Source organism: Ochotona princeps, chromosome 2 (genome assembly GCF_030435755.1).
Source record: "Ochotona princeps isolate mOchPri1 chromosome 2, mOchPri1.hap1, whole genome shotgun sequence".
NCBI classification, from domain to species: Eukaryota; Metazoa; Chordata; class Mammalia; order Lagomorpha; family Ochotonidae; genus Ochotona; species Ochotona princeps.
Window position 1 is genome coordinate 70,977,795 of NC_080833.1, and position 22,354 is coordinate 71,000,148.

The 22,354-nt window shown below is 39.4% G+C and overlaps 1 protein-coding gene and 1 long non-coding RNA gene across 14 annotated transcripts in view; one reads left to right on the forward strand and one right to left on the reverse strand.

The window, feature by feature from the left end:
- LOC131478525 (uncharacterized) overlaps nt 1-18,299 on the reverse strand; it is a 57,541-nt gene extending 39,242 nt beyond the window's left edge. The window contains exons 1-2 of the long non-coding RNA XR_009244537.1: nt 18,161-18,299; nt 14,252-14,371 (exon numbers count right to left, since the gene is read on the reverse strand). This is a non-coding gene — a long non-coding RNA (uncharacterized LOC131478525). The remainder of the gene's footprint in view (nt 1-14,251; nt 14,372-18,160) is intronic.
- SAMD13 (sterile alpha motif domain containing 13) overlaps nt 1-20,010 on the forward strand; it is a 64,315-nt gene extending 44,305 nt beyond the window's left edge. For 3 of the 13 annotated variants that reach the window (XM_058658633.1, XM_058658641.1, XM_004582094.3), the window contains exon 4: nt 19,817-20,010. In XM_058658633.1, the coding sequence (XP_058514616.1) occupies nt 19,817-19,960 (144 nt within the window). In that variant the 3' untranslated portion in view covers nt 19,961-20,010. Of the gene's footprint in view, nt 1-8,212; nt 8,320-12,154; nt 12,372-14,204; nt 14,731-15,502; nt 16,346-19,816 lie in introns of those variants that run through there. The other 10 variants (XR_009244532.1, XR_009244534.1, XR_009244528.1 and 7 more) reach the window with 10 other exon arrangements.
- The last annotated feature ends 2,344 nt before the right edge of the window (nt 20,011-22,354 follow it).

The window sequence follows — 22,354 nt, forward strand, 5'->3', positions numbered from 1 at the left end:
GATGAAAAAGGAATATCTCAGCCATACGGAGAATAATCACAAGTTACTTTAAGTAACTATACACCAACAAATCAAAAGACTTCCAAGAAACGGATAGATTCCTACACTCATACCATCTACCAAAACTAAGTCATGAGGGAACAAACAATCTAAATAAACCTATTACTGAGACTGAGTTGGAGTCATTAATAAAGCCCTCCCAACAAAGAAAAACTTGGGCACAGACGGCTTCACTGCTGAATTCTACCAAGCATTCCAAGTAGAACTGATGATAATTCTTCATAAACTATTCAAAAATAGAAGGGGAAGCCATCCTTCCAAACTGTTTCTATGAGTCCAACATCAACTTTAACACCAAAACCAGACGGAGACAATACAGAGAAAGACAGCTGTAGACCAATATCCTGGATGAATATTGACACTAAAATCTTCAACAAAATACTAGCCAACAAAGTGCAAAAATACATTAGACAGATCATTCACCCAGACCAGGTGGGATTTATCCCTGACATGCAGGGATATTTTAATATATGCAAATATCTGAATGTGATACACCACATCAAGAAACTGAAAAATAGAAATCATGATAATCTCAATAAATGCAGAGAAAGCATTTGATAAAAAATCCAACATTCCTTCATGCTAAAAACTCTAAACAAGGTAGACGTAGAAAGAACATTCCACAACATAAAACAATTCATGAATACCCAAGGACAGTATCATACTTAATGGGGGAGGATTGGAAGCTTTCCCAGTAAGATCTGGAGCTACACAAGGATGTCTGTTAACACTACTGCTATCTAACATAGTACCAGAAGTACTTGAAAATGCTATGAGACAAGAAAAAGAAATTAAAAAAAAAAAAGAAAAAAGAAATTAAGGGAATTCAAATAGAGATATTCCCTGTTTGCTGATGATATGATTCTATACATAGGATCACCAAAAGACTCAATAAAGACACTGATAGAATTTATAAGAGAGTTTGGTAAAGACACAGGGTACAAAAGAAATGAACAGAAATCAAACAACTCCAATGCAAACAACTCCAAGGCTGAAAAAAAATAATTCAAAATAATAGAGACAATAATGAAATACCTAAGAATAAACCCAACTAAAGACGTGGAAGATCTCAATGAGGAAAATTAAAAACATTAAAAAAAAAGCCCCTGAATTCATTGCAGCACAATCAATAATTGCAAGAACTTGGAAATAACTAGATGCCCATTGAAAGAGGACTGGATAAAGAAACTGTGGTACACCTACTCCATGAAATACTACTCAGCTATTAAAAATAATGAAATTCTGGGTTATTTACCTCCATGCTTCTTGCGTTTATTTGTAGAGTCAGTGTCCTGTCAGAGGATCTGTTCAGGTTCCTCCCTCCGACTCCTTCATGGTGTCAGGCTTCACTCATTCCAGCAGGTCCTTCGGCCAGCTCCGCTCTTCAATCCATTCTGGTTCCTGCTGTTGAGAGTTTCAGCCCAGCCACGGCTCGTCCATACCCACGCATATCTCATATATGGCTCAGATGGGGTTGAGGCCTAGCCGAGCCCGTCCAACGTCTATCCTGGTCCTCCAGAGCACCAAACTGTGCTGTGGTCTAATCCAGCATGGTGCGTCAAAGCCGAATTGATATTTGTGCCAAGGGATTACAACTGTGACCCGACCAGAACTCAGCCTCCCTCCAGTTCCTGTGCCCCTTAGTGGTAGGCTCCACGCAGCCAAGGCCTCCACCACGCTCTCCAACCAGGCCTGTTGCCAGCCAGTGTTAACTATGCCAGAGGTTGCTCTGGTCAGCCCAGAGCGTCCTATAGACTGTCATGCCTCCTGCATAGACTCCACCGGCCCTTCTAAACCGTCCAATGGGGTCAGAGTGTCAGGGCATTGGTCCACGTATGCCTTACACATTCTAGCCCCGAGTATGGTTCTTGAATGCCAGTCAGTGTCACAATAATGCCTTCTGTGACCCCTCTGCTGATCCCTCATCCAGAAGAGGCTTTGGAATGTGACCCACTGGAATACACTTGGCTCGGGTTGGGGCAGACCAGGCTGAGTCAGTTCATGTCATCCACTGGCAAGCCCAAGTGCTGAAACTGTGTGGGGGCCTGGCCGTGTTTGGATGCGAAAAAAAAAACAAAAAAAAAACAGTACAAAACACAAAATGCCAAGGTGAAATGGCCTGTGCTAGCAGGGAATGCAACACCCGACCAGCACTCCTCCCACTGGTTTAGGTGAGGGACAAGAGTGTGATGGGCAGAGCCGGGGAGAGATGCGATACTCATTGGTTCCAATAGAGGTCGGGGCTCAGAAGAGAACCAACCCAGGGGTTAAAACCATCAGCTGATCGGAGTGATGGACTGTGGCGGGCACTGTGCTTACTAGTAATACATGTAGGAGCCTGGACTGGGAATGCCTCAAAGTTTTTTTTAGGGGGATTCCCCTGAACAAAATGGAGGAATCAAAGCATTAATCAAAAAAAGATGGAAAATGGAGTAGATGAATCAACCACCTCAGCTTTATGCTTGCAGCGGAAAACTGGACAAGGGGAAACCCTAAGACGGACTATGTCAATCAGTGGACTCTGCACCAGCCTCATCATACCTGGACTGTTGCTGATGATATGTTGGTGCTTCTAATTGATCGAGGTGACGCTCTGCTGGCTCTGCCTACAAACCTGAGAGGGCCTCCCTAAGAGGCGGTTGAACTTGAACTGGACAAGTGGGATGCTGGACTCTGTATAGTGTAAACTTTTAATTAGGGAATCTCAACGGAACTTGAGCTGTGGTTATGCATCAAGGTGAAGGAATTCATGATGGGGGAAGGGTTTGGGGTGAAGGGGGGGGAATCCCAGGACCTATGAAATTGTGTCATGTAATGCAATGTAGTTAATGAATAAATGAATATTAAAAAAAAAAAAAAGCCCTAAAAAAAAAAAAAAAAAAAAAAAATAATGAAATTCTATCATTTGCATCCAAATGGACCCAACTTGGGACCATTATGCTAAGTGAAATGAGCCAATCCCAGAAGGATAGATATCATATATTCACTGTAATGTAAGACAACTTCCATCAAAAATACATAACAAAAAGGGGGAGAACAAGCGCACACTTGTAACCCCACAAACAAAGGATGTAATGGAGACTAGACTACCAGGAATCAAGGAAAATAAGACATCTGTCCTAAAGAATGAAGGTAGACTCCCAGTGAAATGTCTAAATACACCTAGAAAACAAAAAATTACAATTCCTACTAGTGACCATGCCAACAATGTCGTGACCCACCTAAAGAGCAAAAAGTAGGAACCATTTCTCTTTCCTCTCTAATTTCAAGTGGTTTTCCCCTGGTGACACTCAATGCTAATATGGCTGAGGGGTTGGTTTGTTCATCTACTTAGGGAATGGCTCTTTCTTATTTCAACTTGCAGGTATTTGGTATAAAATCTAATTATTTTGCTGTAAATGTTACCTTTTTGCATTTCCTATTCATTTGTATCTTTTTAAATAAGTTGTTGTGGTTTATTAATTGATCATCCATAAGAGACTTTTTGATTGCACCTGAGGTTGTAAATGAGCCCTTCAACACTATTTTTGCTACATCTCATGGGTAATGATGTTCTTGTTTTTATTGTAATTTCTTCAGCGCCACATGGGTCATGCAGTAGCATCAATTTCTACAAGAAGGTTTTTGATTTTCTTTTTCCTCACTCTAGCGACACATTGGTGTTTTTGTAGCATGTTTTTAAACTTCATGTTGAAAATTTTCTGTCTTTCTCCCTGTTGTGGATTTTGTTTACTGGCTCTGTATTTAAGGGGATGTATAGTAGAAGTATAGCAGAGACTGACATATTCAGAGGTGCAGATGTAATGTAGTATATCTCTCTACATCCAGACCAAAGATGGACTCCCAGTGAAATAGTTGAAAATATCCTAACAGTAGGGTGCAGGACTCTCTGTCATTGTTCATGCCTACAGTATCAGGAAACACTTTAATACCAACATGATGGACTTATGATTGTTTATGAAGGACCACCCATTGTAATAATAGAGGGGAAGGCAAAGATGGGGGGGAGGTAGGAGAGAGGACACAGAGTCTATGGAACTGTATCATAAAACAATAATAAAATAATTTTTTAAAGTTCTGGAAATGTAGTGTGTAACTTCATACACTCAAATTACATGGTAACTGCAAGTCACAAAGACAGCTCTTCTAGTGCTGTATTGCCACTTCATTTCTATGGTTTTATCTCACATACTCAGAATACATATGAAGATGATGGAAGATAACTGCCATTCAGTCAATGTCATGTAACTCATAATGCTGAAGTCTCCCAAAGTTAGAGCTACTGTCCTCAGCGGTCTTATTCATATAACAATGCATATCTCTGAGATCATTTTTTTCCACAGAAGATCATGACAATATAATATGCAGCTCAAGCTGATTAATTAATTTACTCTATTGTCTCTTTCCCTGAGTCACTTAAGTAAGAATGTATTTGAAATGCCTGGCTGGTTATTTAAGTCATTTATTTGAAACCTAAAAATTCATGTTTCTTTTCAGTTGTCTTATTGTTAACTTTTCATGAGTTTCTGAAGTTATTGACCAAGTAAAGATGAATAAGTTTCTTTAATGCTGTAGATTGCCAAGTAACACTGACTACTTCAATATGCAGCAGTAAATTTAAAGGGAGGCAATTAGAGCATTTCTGAGTTGAAGTCACTGAATTAAAACATAGTGAATCCTAATGGATAATTCTAATTAGACCAGAAGCAAATCCACAATTGGACAGGAGGTGGAGAGGGCTCAAGTTTGTATAATTCCAAGAGGCCCCATTGGGAAAAAATTACATGATCTTGAATACAAAGTTGTGAGGGCAGAATTTAAGCTTCATTAGCTTTGTGGTAAACTCATTTCTGGATTAGGCTAATTAAAACCCACAAGTTGGAAATAACTTTTGTTACTTTGCCAGCATTTAATAATACCAGCACCAAAATATTCAAGTTGCTTTGACACCTAGTATTTCTTAACAACTGAGGACCACTAGAATGCTGAAAATATTTTGTAGCAAAAATGTACATGGAAGTGGCACCTTGTGATCTGTAACTATGTCCTTTTAGCCCATGAAATTTTTTTAAAAAGAGTTAAAATAACCAGCAAATGCACAATGCTAATAGGAATATGGGTAGGCAAATTCAAAACAAAACTGTTAAGAAACTTTGAAATATTTATTGAAACATAGCAGCTTTATATATTACTCATATGATTGTTTTATTCATTCACATGAAATTAGAATGAATAAAAGACATGAGAAGTCAGCCAGGTAGGTAATGCTTCTGTGGCTTATCTACTTTAGTCATGGTTTTCATAAATAGTGTAGTCTTTTGTATCACTCATTAAAATAGGCATAAGCTATGAAAGTAAAATAATGCATCTGAAACCAATTAAAGCATCTAAAACCAATACAAATATGAGAACCAACTGAGGAAAACACAGAAGATTCTAGGCAGAGCAGAGAACCATATTTGAAGTTTTGGGTATGTGAAACAATTGGATTTATGTTGAGAAAGCCAAGTAAATGGATAGGAGAGGTAGAGCAGAGTATGCTGAGAGATAAAGAGACTGAAAGGCAAATAGGGTCCAGGAAACAGAGTGGCTTTTCTCGCAGAGGAGAAACTTGGCCCAAGACATTGAGAGGCCACCGAAAGGTATTCAATGGGGAGTGTCATGATATTTGTGATTTTGAAAGATGAAACCAGTGGCATGATGCAGAGTGGTATGAAGACAAAAGGCAGGAAAGCTGTTATGGTAGTCTCAGTGAGCACAGAACAAAAAGGATAGATTAGGAAGCCCAGAGAAGAAGATAAAATTAATTCAGGCAGCTAGTGCTGATGGACAGTGATGCATTGTCCAGCCTTATTCTCCGCCTAGAGGCAGGACTGAACCCTGTTCTCAAGGCAGGAGAGGGAGAAGGCATGACTGACTTGCAGATTGGGTGGTTGTGGAAAAGTGCCATCAACTACAGGAGATAAGTGTTTAAAGGAATATAAGAATCATACTTTGAGGCACATGAAACCTAGGGCTTGTTGTATATCTTAAGTAAAGCTACCTAGAAGACAACTGAAGCCTTGAAATGGAGATATGCAAGTTATCAGTCATAGTCTTTTCTAATCAGCCATAAGTCTGTCATTCTGATGTGTAGCACTGCAGGGGAGCACATGACCTTTTTCTCCAAGTTGAGGAATGCACTGAATCCATGCACGTGCATGTGTGGCCATGGCATGGCAGTAGCCAAAGGGTCATGTAATTTTGAGAGCTCCTTTTTATTGTTTTAAGATTTATTTATTTATTTATTTACTTGAAAGACACAATTACAGAGAGAAAGAGAATGAAAATATTTTCCATCCACTGATTTACTTACCAAATGGCCGTGGATAGCAAGGCTAGGCCAAACCAAAACCAGGAGCCAAGAGCTGGATCCAGATGACACACATGGGTACAGGCCCCAAGTACTTGGGCTGATCTGCTTATTTCCCAGGATCATTAAGAGAGCTGCATCAGAAATGGGGCATCCAGGACTCAAACAGGTACCTACATGGGATGCAGGAGTCACAAGCTTGGCTTAATCCACTGAACCACTGAGTGAACCTAAACAGCTCTTTCCTAAGACAGCCAGGCTTATTTACAAGTACCTGTCAAAAGAATTAGACAAGTTAAAACTTCTGGAATTTTGGATTAGTAAAATGAAGCAAACTGCCTAGGGCTATAGAGAAGAATGGGACCAATGGAGTATGCAGGGGTCAGCACTGTGGAAAAGCAAGTAAAGCCACCACCTGTGATGTCGGCACCCCACAATGGTGACATTTCCTGTCCTGGCTACTACACTTCCTTTCCAGTTCGCTGATAATGGTATAGAAAACCAGCAAATGATGTCCAAATACCTGTGACTCTGCCACCTGTGGGAAGCTTCTGACTCCCTGCTTTATCTTGACCCAGTGCTGGCCATTATAGCCAATGAGGAGTGAACCAGCAGATGGAAGATCTCTCAGCCACCTCCCCATAACTCTGACTTTCAAAATAAATGTTTTAATTAATTAATTAAAAGATATTCTCACCCTTTCATATTTTTTAAAAAAGAGATATTTCATATTACTTGAAAAAATGGATATAAAAGTGTGAGAATATGAAGAGACTAGATCCTTTGTACATTGCTGATGAAATACAACATGATTTAGCAAATGTGGAAAACAGTTTAGATGTTCTTCAAAAAGTTAAAAGCAAAATTACCATAGAACTAACAACTCCACCAAAGTGAATTAGAAAGACATATGTAAACATAAATTGTACTTGTGCTGTGGACATTGCATAATTACAGCGTCAATGATAATGGTGGAAACAACTGGGCTGTCCCTGAACAGATGAACGGCTAATAAGATTTGGTGTGCACATGCAATAAAATGAATTTTAGCCACAAAAAGGAATGAAGTTCTGATATGTGATGCAACATTGATAAACCTTAAAAGCATTCTAGGTGGTGAAATAGGCCAGAAAAATATTACATAATCTCCTTTCATTAAATAACTACATAGGCCAATTCATAGGTGTGGAGTAGAGTAGATACTACTGGGGGCTAGGAGCAAAAGGCTTATTAATGAGTGACTACAAAGTTTCTGTTTTGGGTGATGAGAAGCTTTTTAAATAGTAAAGTGATTAATTACAACATTACAACTGTAATTAATGCTACTATGTACTTTAAAGTGATTAAAGTGGTATATTTCATGTTACATGCATACCACAATAAAAAATGTAATACCAGCCATCCTATACATGATCAGTTGATTTAGTCAGTAAAGAACCATATTTCCTTTTTAAATAAAAGTATGAAAGAATTAATACTGACCAAGAAATGGATATCTTCCTCTAGGATGGTGACATAGGTGAGTATCTCTGCAGACATTACTATATTATCTGTGGATACATATATATATATGATTACCCTTGTGTGATGGCTGACTTTATGTCAACCCTCCTAGTGTAAGGCATACTTAGAGAGTTGGTGAACATTATTTTACCAACTGTCTATGTGGCTGTTTGTAAAGAAGGCTCACATACAAAATAATTGATTGCCCTTACCAGTGTGAGTGAGCATCATGTAATCTGACAATAACCTAATTGAACAAAAAGTGGAGAAAGATTGAATTCCTTCTGTTTGTGCCAGCAGGGACATCCATTTTCTTCTGAACTGGATGCTGGTGTTCCTGCTTCTTTGGATTTCTGGACTCCTTTTTATTGAAGTATATTTATTACTTACCACAATGTAATTTTGTAGGTATAGGATTCTTTCAGCCCTCTTCCCTCCATCCCTCTCCATTTTCCACTCTGCCATTTTTCTCCATGTTATCACAGTAGTATAGTTCCTTAACAGCAGTTACAAGATTAGTTTTCTAGTATCATACTATATAAGTATATTTACATGTTCCAATGGAGTTCCTTATTTTATTCAGGAGTGGATGCGTACTAAATGTTGGTCTCCATTATACAGTTCATCTGTAGAATATATGTATATACTTGAATACCTATGGTTTTTATCTTACAGTTTGCATAACAGCTGCCATATAACAGAGGGGGCATATGCTCTTCATGCTTTTGGGACTGACTTATTTCACTAAGCATAACAGTAGATATACCACAGTTACATTTCTTTTATGTTTTTAAAGATTTATTTTTTTTTATTGGAAAGTCATATTTCCAGAGAGAAGAAGAGACAGAAACATCTTCCATTCACCAGTTCACTTCCCAGGTGGCCGCAACAGCCAAAACTGAGCTGATTGAAAGTCAGGAGCCAGAGCTTCTTTCAGGTCTCCGATGTGGGTGCAGGGTCCCAAAGCTTTTGGTCATTCTCTACTGCTTTTCCAGACCAAAAGCAGGGAGTTGGAAGGGAAGTGAGGCAGCCAGGATATGAACTGCATGCAAGGCAAGGACTTCAATCACTAGGCTACTGTGCCGGGCCCCCACAGTTTCTTTATCCATTCATTTGTTGACTGACATCTGATTTGCTTCCATGTCTTCACTATTGGGATTTGTACTGTTGTAAATATAGGGTTGCAGGTCGCTTTCTTGTAAGTGGATTTTATTTCATTTTGGCATATTCCCAGGAGTTGGAAAGCTGGGTCATAGGGTAGATCAATTCTTAGTTGTCTGAGCACTCTTAATACTGAATTCTATAGCATTTACACTAGTCTGCATTCCCACCAACAGTGGATTAGGGTACCTTTTTCCCCACATCCTCTGCTGCAGTTGTTAGTAGATTTCCAATGTAGGCCATTCTCACTGGAGTTAGGGGGAGCCTTAATGTGACTTTATTTGTATTTACCTAATACTTACAAAGCCTGGGCATTTTTCGTATGTTTCTTAGCCCTTTGAATTTGTTCTTTTTGAAAATGTCTGCTCATGTTCTTCACCCATTTCTTAACAAGGCTGTTTTGCTACTGTTGAGTTTTGAAGCTCTTTGTATATATTGGGTATTAGTCCTCTCTCTGTTATGTAGCATACAAAGATTTTTCTCCCATTTGTTGGTTGCCTTTTCACTTTATTGATGATTTTCCTGCCGTACAGAAGCTTCTTAGTTTGACATACTTCCATTTGTTTATTTTAGCTTTTACTACCTGTGCTTTTGGTGTCTTTTCTAAGAAGTTTTGCCTACCTATGATTTCATCTAGGAATTTGATTATGTCTGGGTACAGATTTAAGTTCTTGCTCCATGCAGAGCTGATTTTTGTATTAGGTGAAAGCAGGGGTCTTGTTTCTTGCTCTGCAAGCAAAAATACAATTATCCCTACAATGTTTGTTGAAGAGACCAAATTTGTCCCTGAGTAATTTTCAGTTCTTTTGTTGAAGATCATTTGGCTGTACATGCATTGGTTCACTTTTGGGGTTTACATTCTGTTCCATTAATCTCCATGTTTGTACCAGTACCATACTATTTTGATTATAGTATGTTTTTCTATACTGTTATATATTGTTTTGCCTTATAGTATGTCTTGAAATTTGGAATTGAGATTCTTCCGGCTTTATTTTTGTTCTTCAAGATAGCTTTGGCAATTTGTGGCCTCTTATATTTCCAAATGAATTTTTGTATCATCTTTTCTATTTCTGAGAAGGATGTTTTTGAAATTTTGATTGGAATCTTAAACCAGTCCATAAGCATGATGCATTTCTCCATGTATTCTAATTTAATGTATTCTATTTCTTTAATGTTTTATAATTTTCATCACATGGGTCTTTCACATCTTTGGTTAGGTTTATTTCAAGCTACTTAGGATTCTATTCCACTATTTTGAATGGGATTGTACTTACAAATTCCTTCTCAGCCGTATAATTGTTTGTATGTACTAAGGGCATCAATTTATATTAAATTATTTTGTATTCTGCTATTTTCCCAACTATCTTATGCATTGCAGAAGTCTCTGTTGAGTTTTTTTTTTTTAAGATTTATTTATTTTTGTTGTAAAGGCAGATACGCAGAGAGGAGGAAAGACAGAGAGGAAGATCTTCTGCCCAATGATTCACTTTCCAAGTGAGCGCAACGGCCGGTTCTGTGCTGATCCAAAGCCAGGAACCTGGAACCTCTTTCTGGGTCTCCCACATGAATGCAGGGTCCCAAAGCTTTGGGCATCCTCAACTGCTTTCCCAGGCCACAAGCAGGGAGCTGGATGGGAAGTGGAGCTGCCGGGATTAGAACTAGCACCCATATGGGATCCCGGCGCGTTCAAGGTGAGGATTTTAGCTTCTAGGCCACGGCGCCGGGCCCAGTCTCTGTTGAGTTTTTTGATTTTCCTGTTTTTCCCCAGTACCTCTGGCTAGGACTTCCAGTTTTATGTGGCAAAAGTGGACATCCTCATCTGGTTCTGGATCTTGGTGAGAAAGCTCCTAGCCTGATCCTGGTGTTGTGTTTTATGTATATCACTTTGACTGTGTTATGGAACATTGTTTTTGTGTCATCCTGCTTAGAGTTTTTGGCATGAGATGGAGCTAGGTTTTATCAAATGCCTTCTTTGCATTGATGGAAATAATCGTATGGTTTTTATTCTTCATTTTGTTGATGCGGTGTATTACAGTTATTGATTTGCATGTTAAATCATCTCTACATTGCCAGGGATAAACCTACTTGATCTGGGTGAATTATCTATCTACTGTATCGTTGAATTCCACCTACTAGTATTTTGTTGAGGATTGTTATATCTGTGTTCATTAAGGATATTGGTTTGTAGTTCTCTTTCTCTGTTGTGTTTCTGTCTGTTTGGTATCAAGATAATGTTGGCTTCATAGAAAGAGTTTGGGAGGATTGCCTTTCTTGCTACTGTTTTGAATAGATTTTAGAGAATTGAGGTAATTTTTTCTTGAATTGTTTGGTAAAATCCAGCAGTAAATCTATCTAGTATTACACTTTCTTTGCTGACAGGGATTTAATTACTACTTCAGTCTCAGTTCTCTTACTATCAGGTTTTCAATTACCTAATGTTTCGGTTTTGATGGATCATATGTGTCCAGAAATCTAAGCATTTTTCCAAGTTTTCCAATTTGTTGATGAATAGTTGCTTATAACACTTCCTGATGATTCTATGTCTGAGGTGTCTATTGATATCCTTTTTCATCTCTGATTAATGGATTTGTGTCTTCTCTTTCCTTTTTTTTTTCTTTTTGTTTGGTTGGGTTAGTGTTGTACCTATTTTGTTAATTTTTCCAAGTACCATCTCCTTGACTGTTTTCTATTTTATTTATTTATCATCCCTTGTTTCTTTCCCTTTTTTCACTCATTTATTTTATTTATTTTCCTTCTTTTCATTCTTTCTGGCAATCTTGGTTTTATTTTGCTGTGACTTTTCTAGCTTCTTTCATATGTAGTTAGCTGGTTTACCTGGTGCCTTTCTAGTTTTACTGGCACCGATATCAGTGAACCGTCCGCTTAGCACTGCATTCACTATGTTCCACAAGTTTGTATATGTAGTGGAGTCTCCCTGGTGGTCCAGTGGCTAGGATATATTGTGTTGATTCCTTCAAATGTTTCAAAGAATTTTTAAATTTTCTCTTTTATTTCTTCTATAATCCACTGTTTATTCGGCAGCATGTTGTTGAGTTTCCAAGTATTTGTTTATTTCAGGGAGTATTTTCACTTGTTGTGTCTTCAGTTTCATTCCATGATGGTCTAAGAAAAGGCATGGAAATGTTCTGTTTCACTGTGACACAGTCTACTGGAGGCTCTGTCGTTATCAACTGGCAGGTTGTAAACTCATCTATACATTGACACCCAGTTGATGTATGGAGAAAAAGCAAGGAAGAACCCACATAAGTGATTCTGTGGTCCAGGCCTGGAAAAGGTATGCATCATCCCTTCACATGTCGCTGACCACAAGTTATCTCAGCATAACAAATTACAGGCAAGACTGAAATGTGAAGTGGTGGTGGTGGGGGCGGGGGATCCTAAACAAAGAGCAACCAACAGCTCTGTGGCTGAGAAATGTGTTTTAAAAGCATTTGCTGGGCCCGGCGGCATGGCCTAGCGGCTAAAGTCCTCGCCTTGAACGCGCCGGGATCCCATATGGGTGCTGGTTCTAATCCCGGCAGCTCCACTTCCCATCCAGCTCCCTGCTTGTGGCCTGGGAAAGCAGTCGAGGACGGCCCAAAGCGTTGGGACCCTGCACCTGCGTGGGAGACCCGGAAGAGGTTCCAGGTTCCTGGCTTTGGATCAGCGCGCACCGGCCCATTGCGGTTCACTTGGGGAGTGAAACATCGGATGGAAGATCTTCCTCTCTGTCTCTCCTCCTCTCTGTATATCCAGCTTTCCAATAATAATAATTTTTTTTATTCATTAATTACATTGTATTACATGACACAATTTCATAGGTACTGGGATTCTCCCCCCTTCACCCTAAACCCTTCCCCCATGGTGAATTCCTTCACCTTGATGCATAACCACAGCTCAGGTTCCATTGGGATTCCCTAATTACAAGCTCACACCATACAGAGTCCAGCATCCCACTGTCCAGTCAAGTTCAACAGCCTCTCAGGGAGGCCCTCTCAGGTTTGAAGGCAGAGCCATCAGAGCGTCACCTCTATCAATTAGAAGCTCCAACATATCATCAGCAACAGTCCAGGTACGATGAGACTGGTGCAGAGTCCACTGATTGACATAGTCTATCTTAGAGTTTCCCCTTGTCCAGTTTTCCGTTGCAAGCATAAAGCTGAGGTGGTTGATTGATCTACTCCATCTTCCATCTTTTCTTGATGAATGTTTTGATTCCTCCATTTTGTTCAGGGGAATCCCCAAAGAAACTTTGAGGCGTTCTCAGTCCAGGCTCCTACATGTACTACTAGTAAGCACAGTGCCCGCAACAGTCCATCACTCCGATCAGCTGGTGGTTGTAACCCCTGGGTTGGATCTATTCTGAGCCCCGACCTCCATTGGAACCAATGAATATTGCAGTCCATCCCGGCTCTGCCCATCACACACTCGTCCCTCACCTAAACCAGTGGGAGGTGTGCTGGTTGGGAGCTGCATTAATAATAAATCTTTAAAAAAAATAAATAAAAGCATTTGCTGTTTGGATACTGATTCTTAGTTTAGTTCTTAAGCCCAAGATATATTTCAAAGGATTGACATTAAGTCGTATTGAGTGAAATAAGTTAGACACAAAAAGATAAATATCTCATATTCTTCCTTATATATAGAAGCAAATTAAAAAATTTAAAGAGAAAGAAATGTCTATCAGTTTTGCTACAAATATGGTGTTTTGTCAACTTTTGTTTTATATCTTTGTCAAACTGATTAAAATGATGTATTATGATAGCTTTAATTTTGTGATTATTTAAAAAATAGCTGTATATGGGTGAATTTGATCACTTATAACCTTTGCCTATATTTCTGCTGAACTTTGGTCTTGCTTTTTATTCCTTGACCTTTTTATTTAGTGGAGCATTGTGCCTTTTGCTATAATTTTTATTGTTATCTCAAAAAAGTTTAAATAATATATGGAACTTAAAAGGGATAATTGACATTAAAAGTTCAACTGAAGAAAACTTATGTGATAATACATGAAAAATCATCACTTCTAATTTTTTCCTCTCAATCTATCCTTTTTAAAATCTGCCTAGTCTTAGTGACCTACTTTCCTCATTTGCTAAAATGAGCTTCATTATGTTTCCTTCATCAGAAATGGATACAAGATCTTTTCTGCAGTACAACCCCTTTACCACTCACCTGTTCCAGCAGCATTTATTCAGTAGCAGAGAGATGCTCGTGAAGCCATTGAAAGCATTAGCCCTCACAGTAAGCCAGAATGCCATTTCAGTCTAACTGCAAGTCTCTTTTGAATCATGGCTATTGCATTAATAAATTTAGTAAAACTTGTTAGTCACACAAATACATGAATACTTCAAAGTATTCATGAAGAGATAAGCATTTGGCACGACAATTTTGACACCAATTGGGGCATCTGTATCCCATGTCCTAGTACCTGGTTCAAGTCTTGGCTCAGCTTCCTATTTCAACTTCCTGCTAATGCATGCCTGGGAGGCAGCAGATGATGGCTAAAGTGGGAGATCTGGATTGAGTTCCAGGTTCCTGGCTTCAGCCTGACCCAGCCCCAGCTGTTGTATTCACTTGGAAAGTAAACTGGTAGATGGATGATACCTCTTTTTCTTTCTATCCTTGTGTCTTTCAAATACAGTGGAAATAAATAAAAGTATTTCTGATGGTTTATGGGTAATTTAAAAGTATGTGTATTTTTGTGATTTTTTTGAAATCTGCTTAGTTTTGAATAATCTTTTTCACATATTAGGAAAAAAATGTACTAAAGTAAACTTATATGTTTAATTTTATTTTCAAATATAATTTCACTTATTTTTTTAAAAAAGATTTATGTATTTTTATCTGAAAGGCAGATTTATAAAGGAGGAGAGACAGAGAGGAAGATCTTCCTTCCGTTGATTCACTCCCCAAGCGGCCACGATGGCCAGGGCTGAGCCCATCCGAAGCCAGAAGCCTGGACTCTGCAAGGCCACCAGGATTAGAACTGGTGACATATGGGATCCCAGTGTGTGCAAGATGAGGACTTTAGCTGCTAGGCTACCACACTGGGCCCTCAAATATCATTTTAAAGTTACTTTATGGCTTTTCTCTGTTAATAAGCCACTCAATGTTTTTTTTTTTTTTAGATTTATTTTATTTTTATTACAAAGTCAGACATACTGAGAGGAGGAGAGATAGAGAAGAAGTGGAGCTGCCAGGATTAGAACCAGCGGCCATATGGGATCAAGGCGAGGACCTTAGCCACCAGGCCACGCCGCCGAGCCCCGCCACTCAGTATTAATTGTTAAATCAGATAGAGTCCTCCCAGTACATATACCATTTACCCCAAATCTCCCACGAATTGGAGGACAGCAGGAAGCACAGCATCAGCTGACAATCAGTGGCTGAGAATGTTGACCTCATAATTACTCTACCCAATGAGCTTCCTACAGCAATGAGTGGGGTGGGACATATGAAAGATCACTACACTAACAGGAATTTCTCCTCCAGAAGAGACTATCCTAAGAACCATGTGATAAAATTCAATCTGGTAGTGAATTTGAATGAGTCACCACCTTCCTTTGTAACATTATATGGAAATTCTTTAAGTTCTGCGTCTTAATAGAGGAAGGCTATTTGAAGAAACATGGTGAACTACTATCAACTACTCGGGGTACCTGAGAATGCTTCCACCTCTGATATCAAGAAGGCTTATCATCAGCTGGCTCTGCAGGTACATCCAGACAAAAACCTAGAGAACAAGGAGGCAGCTGAGGAGAAATTCAAACAAATAGCAGAAGCCTATGAGGTCTTGTCTGATGCCGTGAAGCGCAACAGCTATGACCGGTCCAGAGGGAACCACACCAGAAGGGAATATAGAGATGGCAGATACAGAAGCCATTTGGAGGAGGACCTGTGCTTTGAGAGGCCACACTATGTCTTCCAGAATGTCTATGAAGATGAACACCGCCACTCAGGACATTATTTTCCTACTGGCCATTCGGGTAGGCCTGAGAGAGTCCACTACTCCATCTTTAATGTGACCCCCATACTAAATACAGGATTTTCCACTTTTGTATCTCTGCCCCACACATCAAGTCTACCTACCTCTGAAATATTTGTACCCTTTGTAAGCATGGGAATGGGAAACTTCAGACTGGTCACCACCTGCAGCCAGATAGTGAATGGTAAAAGAGTTGTTACAACAAAGGTGCTAGAAAATGTGAGGGGGAAGACTGAAGTGAAAAGAGAACAAGAATCTCATCAGATTCCTCCACCTTGCTGGTAAGGAAGTGTTGCTGTGTTCTGGAGCAGCATAACTTTCATAGGAACCCATGTGAACCTAGTTTGGATACTTATAAAGGACAGAATTAGAATCTGTGTGTGTGACTGGAATGGACAGAGGTCAGCTCAGTCTAAAACTCTTATTTCTCAGAAGAGGAGGGTTGTGGGTCAGGTATTTACATAAGAAACAAGTAAGCAACAGATTTGGCCTTCTAGCCAGTCTTCTGATTTTTAACTAGAGCCTTCTTTCTGTCTCTACGCTTCTTGAAGCATTAATGGCCACAAACACACATGACCTTCTGAGTCAATCGCATCATAAACCCCACTGACTTCTGCTCAGCCTATTCCCTGTCCTGCTTTCCTTCTCCCTTGTTGGCTACCCTTTCCCTCTTCCCAATCTCACTGCTTCTTCTCATATCATTTGCTTCCTATGCATTTCCCATGAACCTTAGCATAATCAGATCTAAACAGTTACCTAGGCATAGATTAATCCTGGCAGAGAGCATGTGAAAAATAAATAGGTTAAAATTTTTATACACATTAACAACTAGCATTTTTGAGTGCTCAGTTGATGTCAGAAATTCTACTTCACATGCCTTATCTCAGAAACCCTTTCAGCTACTTTCCCACTATCTTATAGATAAGAAAATGAGGTTTAGAGATTAAGTCACATGCCACAGACCCCACCTAATAAACAGTAAGATAGTGTTCTACTCTAAAGCACATGATTATTTACTGGATTATAACAACTAAGGATATTACTTATCTATTTTTAAATCCAGAACCTTGCCCACATTGGAAACTTAACCCTATCATCACTAAACCTCACTGGAAGACGTGAGTACTTGCTGAACCACATTAAGTTAGCAAACATTTGACTTTTATTGTCCAACAACAATTTGAAAGTTAATTTTATGGAAAGAATCATTGTAAAGAGTTTCAGAAGCTAACAGGTGATTATTCATTAACATAAGAATCTCAAGATGTGAATTGTTCTGTTGTTTGGTTTTAATCAAAATGTGTATGTGAAGTCTTAGGATTTTTATTTTGCTTTGTTTGCTTAACTGGAGCTGGTCTCACTCCACCCTCTTCCTTTTTGCTTACAAACACACTGGGCTCTGCGGAGAGTCCTTGTGGAAAGTTACTGCAGGAGTCTGCACTGGAACCTCTGTCTTAAAGTTTCTAGACCCAAGTTCATTGTAGTACACCTTATGTAATGGCAAAATTGAGATAGCATATGCATCACAATGCTTTATGGAATGTAGATAACAATGATTAGCTTTCTTCAATAAAAAAACTTTCCTCTATATGTTATTTTTATAAGACAAACATTAAATGCGATATTTGAACTTTTCACACTTTAGCAAAAATATGTCTATGTCCCTCTGCATCTAAGTAGAAGGTAGATTTGGAATCAAAATAGTCCCCATTTGTTTCAAAGCCTATGAGTTCCCATTTAGCAGTGTTTAAAAACCCGTGTGTCAGGATGACAGGCACTATGCACTGTGTGTTTGCCATCAATAATTTCCTTTAAAAAGCAAATTGGAAGAGACCCACCCTCTACTGGTTTACTCCACAGATGGCTTCAGTAGCTTGGGCTGGACCTGGATGAACCCAGGATCTAGGATCTCCTCCTACATGGATTGTGGTGACCCAGGCACTTGAGCCACCATCTGCTATCTTCCTGGTACATTAACAGGCAGTTAGATCAGAAGCATAGTCAGGATTCTGTCCTGGGAACTCTTGATATGGAATGTAGGAGCCCAAATACGAATCCCCGCCCAATACTATGCCCAATACCAATCCCCACCCCACCCCTCCCCTGCCAAATGCAGCTGTTTTTGTTTCCATATTGCTAGTGAAAAAAGCTGAGTCTCACAGTTCAGTCCCTTCAACAGTAGCACAGTCAGTTGTGGAGACATAAGCAGACTGCAGCTTGCCTGGGAGCTGTAAGTCTCACTTCCCATTAAGCTGTGTTCTACCCTCATTACAGTGAGGCACTGCCACCACCATGGTCGAAGGAGGGAAAGTGTTGTGGTGTGTGTGAATTAACTCTGCCCACTTAGATGTTTTCTAAATGAGGGTTTCCAGATGGAGCATTCATTTACCAACCCTGATCTGAGGTGGACTGCACTGTTTCTAATGCACACACATACAGACACACACACAAAATTGAATTAAAGTATGAAATGTGATATTCTATTTGTCCTAAGTAAAATGGAAGCTTCATCAATTTTCAGGCATACTTAGCTCTTGACAGAAATGCTGACATACAGAAGGATGTTTTACCAACAAAGTTTTAATTCATTTCTTAAGAATTTACTTAGCCTAGGAAGTTTTCTTATAGGAAAATCAAGCACTGTCATCTCTTCATGATGTCTGTCAAAACCAGGCAGTTGGTGAAGTGTATGCAAACAGCAGCAAAGGAAAGATTCCACAGGATGAAGAGGGCTTGGCAGGTGGTAGAGCATCCCAGTTTGTATTTACTGCATGCACAGAATGAGGCCCAAGCTTTGAAGTAATCTGTAGGGCCAATTACTGTGACCTAGTAGTGTCTTCAGGACCACTGCAGGCCATTTCCAGGGACCAAAAGCTCCCCCACCAGCCCCCAAACTTGCAGGTCCCACTGAGAGTCAGTCTTATGAATTACTTGTTGCTTCAAATAGGTAGTAAAAAGGGACTAGTGAGTCATTTCCTGAGTCCTTAAATACTTTGCTACTTTTGCCCTCTCAGAAAACTGCTTTTTTAATGAACTGTGCTGCCAAATAGTTGGCTTCCACAAATTAACATGAGTCATTTTGGCTGATGGACAAAAGGTAGCTGATGGAGGAAATGTTTCCAAAACTCAAAAACAGTGTGTACCACTGGGAAGCAGTTCCCTCTCTGCTCTGGTTAAGGTGGCTGACAAGTGAAAAGAGGACAGGGTCCTGTTGAGAATGTGGAAATAATGATGACTCATAGCTCGTGGGGGTGTTTACAAGAGCAGCTTCCTACAGCATCCTGTCAGAAACTCCACATCCTCCCAATACTGAGCCAAAGGGCCAAAGGAGGGAGCTGGATGGGAAGCAGGGCTGCTGGGATTAGAAATGGTGCCCATATGGGATCCTGGCGCATGCAAGGTGAGGACTTTAGCCACTATGCTATCGTGCACCAGGCCCACATGTTACTATTTCTTCCAAAAACACCTTATATCCTTAGGGGTGCAAGTTGAAAATTGTCTATTGATGTTTTTAAACATGTGATCTTGAAAACAAGGTTAGCTATAGGTTATGGCCAATTTCAAAATATAAGAAAAAGGAGATGAAAACAGTTGTTTTCATTTTTTACTATGTTGACACTACTAAAAAAAAAAAGTGTGTTTTTAGCTTGCAGGCAACCAGCATGACTTTTACTGTTAAACTTCCTTTTTCCTTCATTGACCTTGTGTTTTTGAAGTTAACCTATTGGCTTTACCCTCGCTTTCCTTTCTAGGAAATTGACGGAAAATCCCTGCTACTGATGACAAGGAATGATGTGTTGACAGGGCTTCAGCTAAAACTGGGACCTGCTCTGAAAATGTACGAATATCACGTAAAGCCTCTGCAGACCAAGCATTTAAAGAACAACTCTTCGTAGTACTGTAAATTGGGGCGTTAGACCTCAAAAAATACATGACGACATAATTTCGTTTCATGTGATGAAACTTTGTAAACACAATACATACATGTGTATATGTAAAGGAGTTCAACTAAATAACATGTTATCCTATTGGATAGACTAGGCAATCCATCAGCTGACTCTAATTGAGCCAGGAGGAGCAAGGGCAAGATGCCCCTGGGATAGTTTTCCTTGTGGAATTTGTCAAGAAGGATACCGTTTGATGTGATCAAATGCCCCTCGCTTACAAAGGGTTTGAAACCGTAAGGATTTTCTTCATTTCTTCGGAGTTTTTTTTTTCCCCAAAGAAAGCCTTGTTAAAAAAAATTGAACGAAGCAAGTATCTTTTAGTTATAGCTAGAAAGAGTTAAAAACAAGAAACTTGGGGAGGGGATGAAAAAGACAGTGATGATTGCCACCCTTAGATTCTGCTCCTTAGAGCATGTGCTACCTGGATGGCGTTGCCAAAATCCTTTTCTATAGAGGGTCTTCTACTTGACCTTATTAAGGTTTCATTGGATATGCTGCAATGTTTGAAATGAACGTGCCCCTTCAGGAGCAGAGTTATAACTCTGAAAAGAGAAACTCTTGTGTCCTGGGGAAAATCACCCATATTTAGCTAGCTTTCATAGGGGTTAATGATGGTTTCTGCTTAGATTTGTTTAACTTGGTCCTTTGTTTCTGAAGAAAGTGTTTTCTAAACTTTATGATTTGTATTTATAATTTGTTTCTTGAAGAAATTTAGCAAGTTGCAGCTCAAAAAGCCTTGTTATTAGTACAGAATATTTTTATATATACATTCCTTCATGATGGTGTTATATTTTTTTAATTGTTCTATGCTTTGTTTGATTCCTGGTTTGAGTACTTGTTTTTAATAACTTGAAAAAGTGGGCTTGCTGCATCTCTGTTCAAAGAGACATCTGTTCAATCTCTGTGTGTCAATGCCTTGTTGAATTGGTGCTTTGTGGTTGCAATAAAGCATTGCTTCAGTTATTTCCTGTGTATCTTTGAGCTTTTCAGTTGGTTGCTTGTTTGGTTGGATGGAAGACTAGAGCTTTATTGAAATGATGGGGAGAAAATTCAGCCTTAAAAAGAAAACAAAACTTCAGAATTTTCGTAACTCTGTATAATGGGTTTCTCTTCTTTATAAGCTGAATCATCATTCCTCCTCTTACCCCAACCCAGCAACCAATTTTAGCCAAAGATCAATGATTTTTCTGTAGGACATTAGGGGTCCTGATTTTGTTTTACTTCTGGGGAAGATTTGGACCTTCTCTCCAAGAAAAAGCTCGTAACCCCATATGTAAAGTTTTGCAGAAAGGTGAAATAGTCCCTGATTTTCCCTCTTCTTCCTTGCCAAGAGTTCTTATTTTTTATTTGTTTTCATTTTGTTTGAAAGAGATACAGACACAGTGGCAGTGAGGTGTTTTCTCTGCTGGTTCACTCCAGAAGTGTCCACAACATCCAGGGACAGGCCATGCCAGAGGCAAGAGCCTGGAACTCAATTTGGGTCTCCCACCTGGAGTGCTACATCCCAGGATACACACTGGCTGGAAGCTGGATCAAAAGTGGAGTAACCAGATGTTTCAAGCAGCTTAACTGCTACACTGAACTCCCACTTCAGTAGTTTTTATATTTGAGCATTGTAATTCATTTCTATATAGAGAGATAATTTCTCTAAGTAATAGAAACATCTGATATGATTTAAAAATACAGGAAATGGTACAGTGAATACTTCAAATTAACTCAGTTGTGGAGCTTACAGAATGTCTTAAACTTCAGTAAAGCATTGTTTTGTGTTATAAATGGGAAAGGTGGCTACAAAAGAGAATCTGCTGTCCCTATGTTCTCATACTCTGAGGCAACTCACCAAAACAAGTAAAAGCATGATAACAGAAACAAAAGACAAGAGATGTGGTTGCTGGAGACCTGGATAGAGAAGTAGGTTGTGAGGGATCAAGATAGAATGAAGGAAGGTGAAATGAAAAGCTTAACTCAGACTTTTTGAGGGCAGACCTTTAACACTTCTATTCCCAGAATCAAATATGGCCCCATCGGAATCCCTGGCTTTGATCCCTGGTTTCAGCTTTTTTTTTTTTTTTTTTTTTTTTGACCTCAGCTTCCTGCTGATGCAGAGCTTAGGTGTAGCAGGTATTGACCTGAGTCATTCAGTCCATGCCAGCCCTTTGGGGAAACTGGATTGAGTTCCTGGCTCCTGGTAATGGCTCCCTGGCTAATGCAGGCATTTGGGGAGTGAGCCAGTTGATGGGCACTTTCTGTGCCTCTCATATCTTTTTTTTTTTAATTTCTGAAGAAGATTCCCACAGTAAAATAGTGATGATGCTTGAACCCCCTGTACTTCACAAAGGTAAC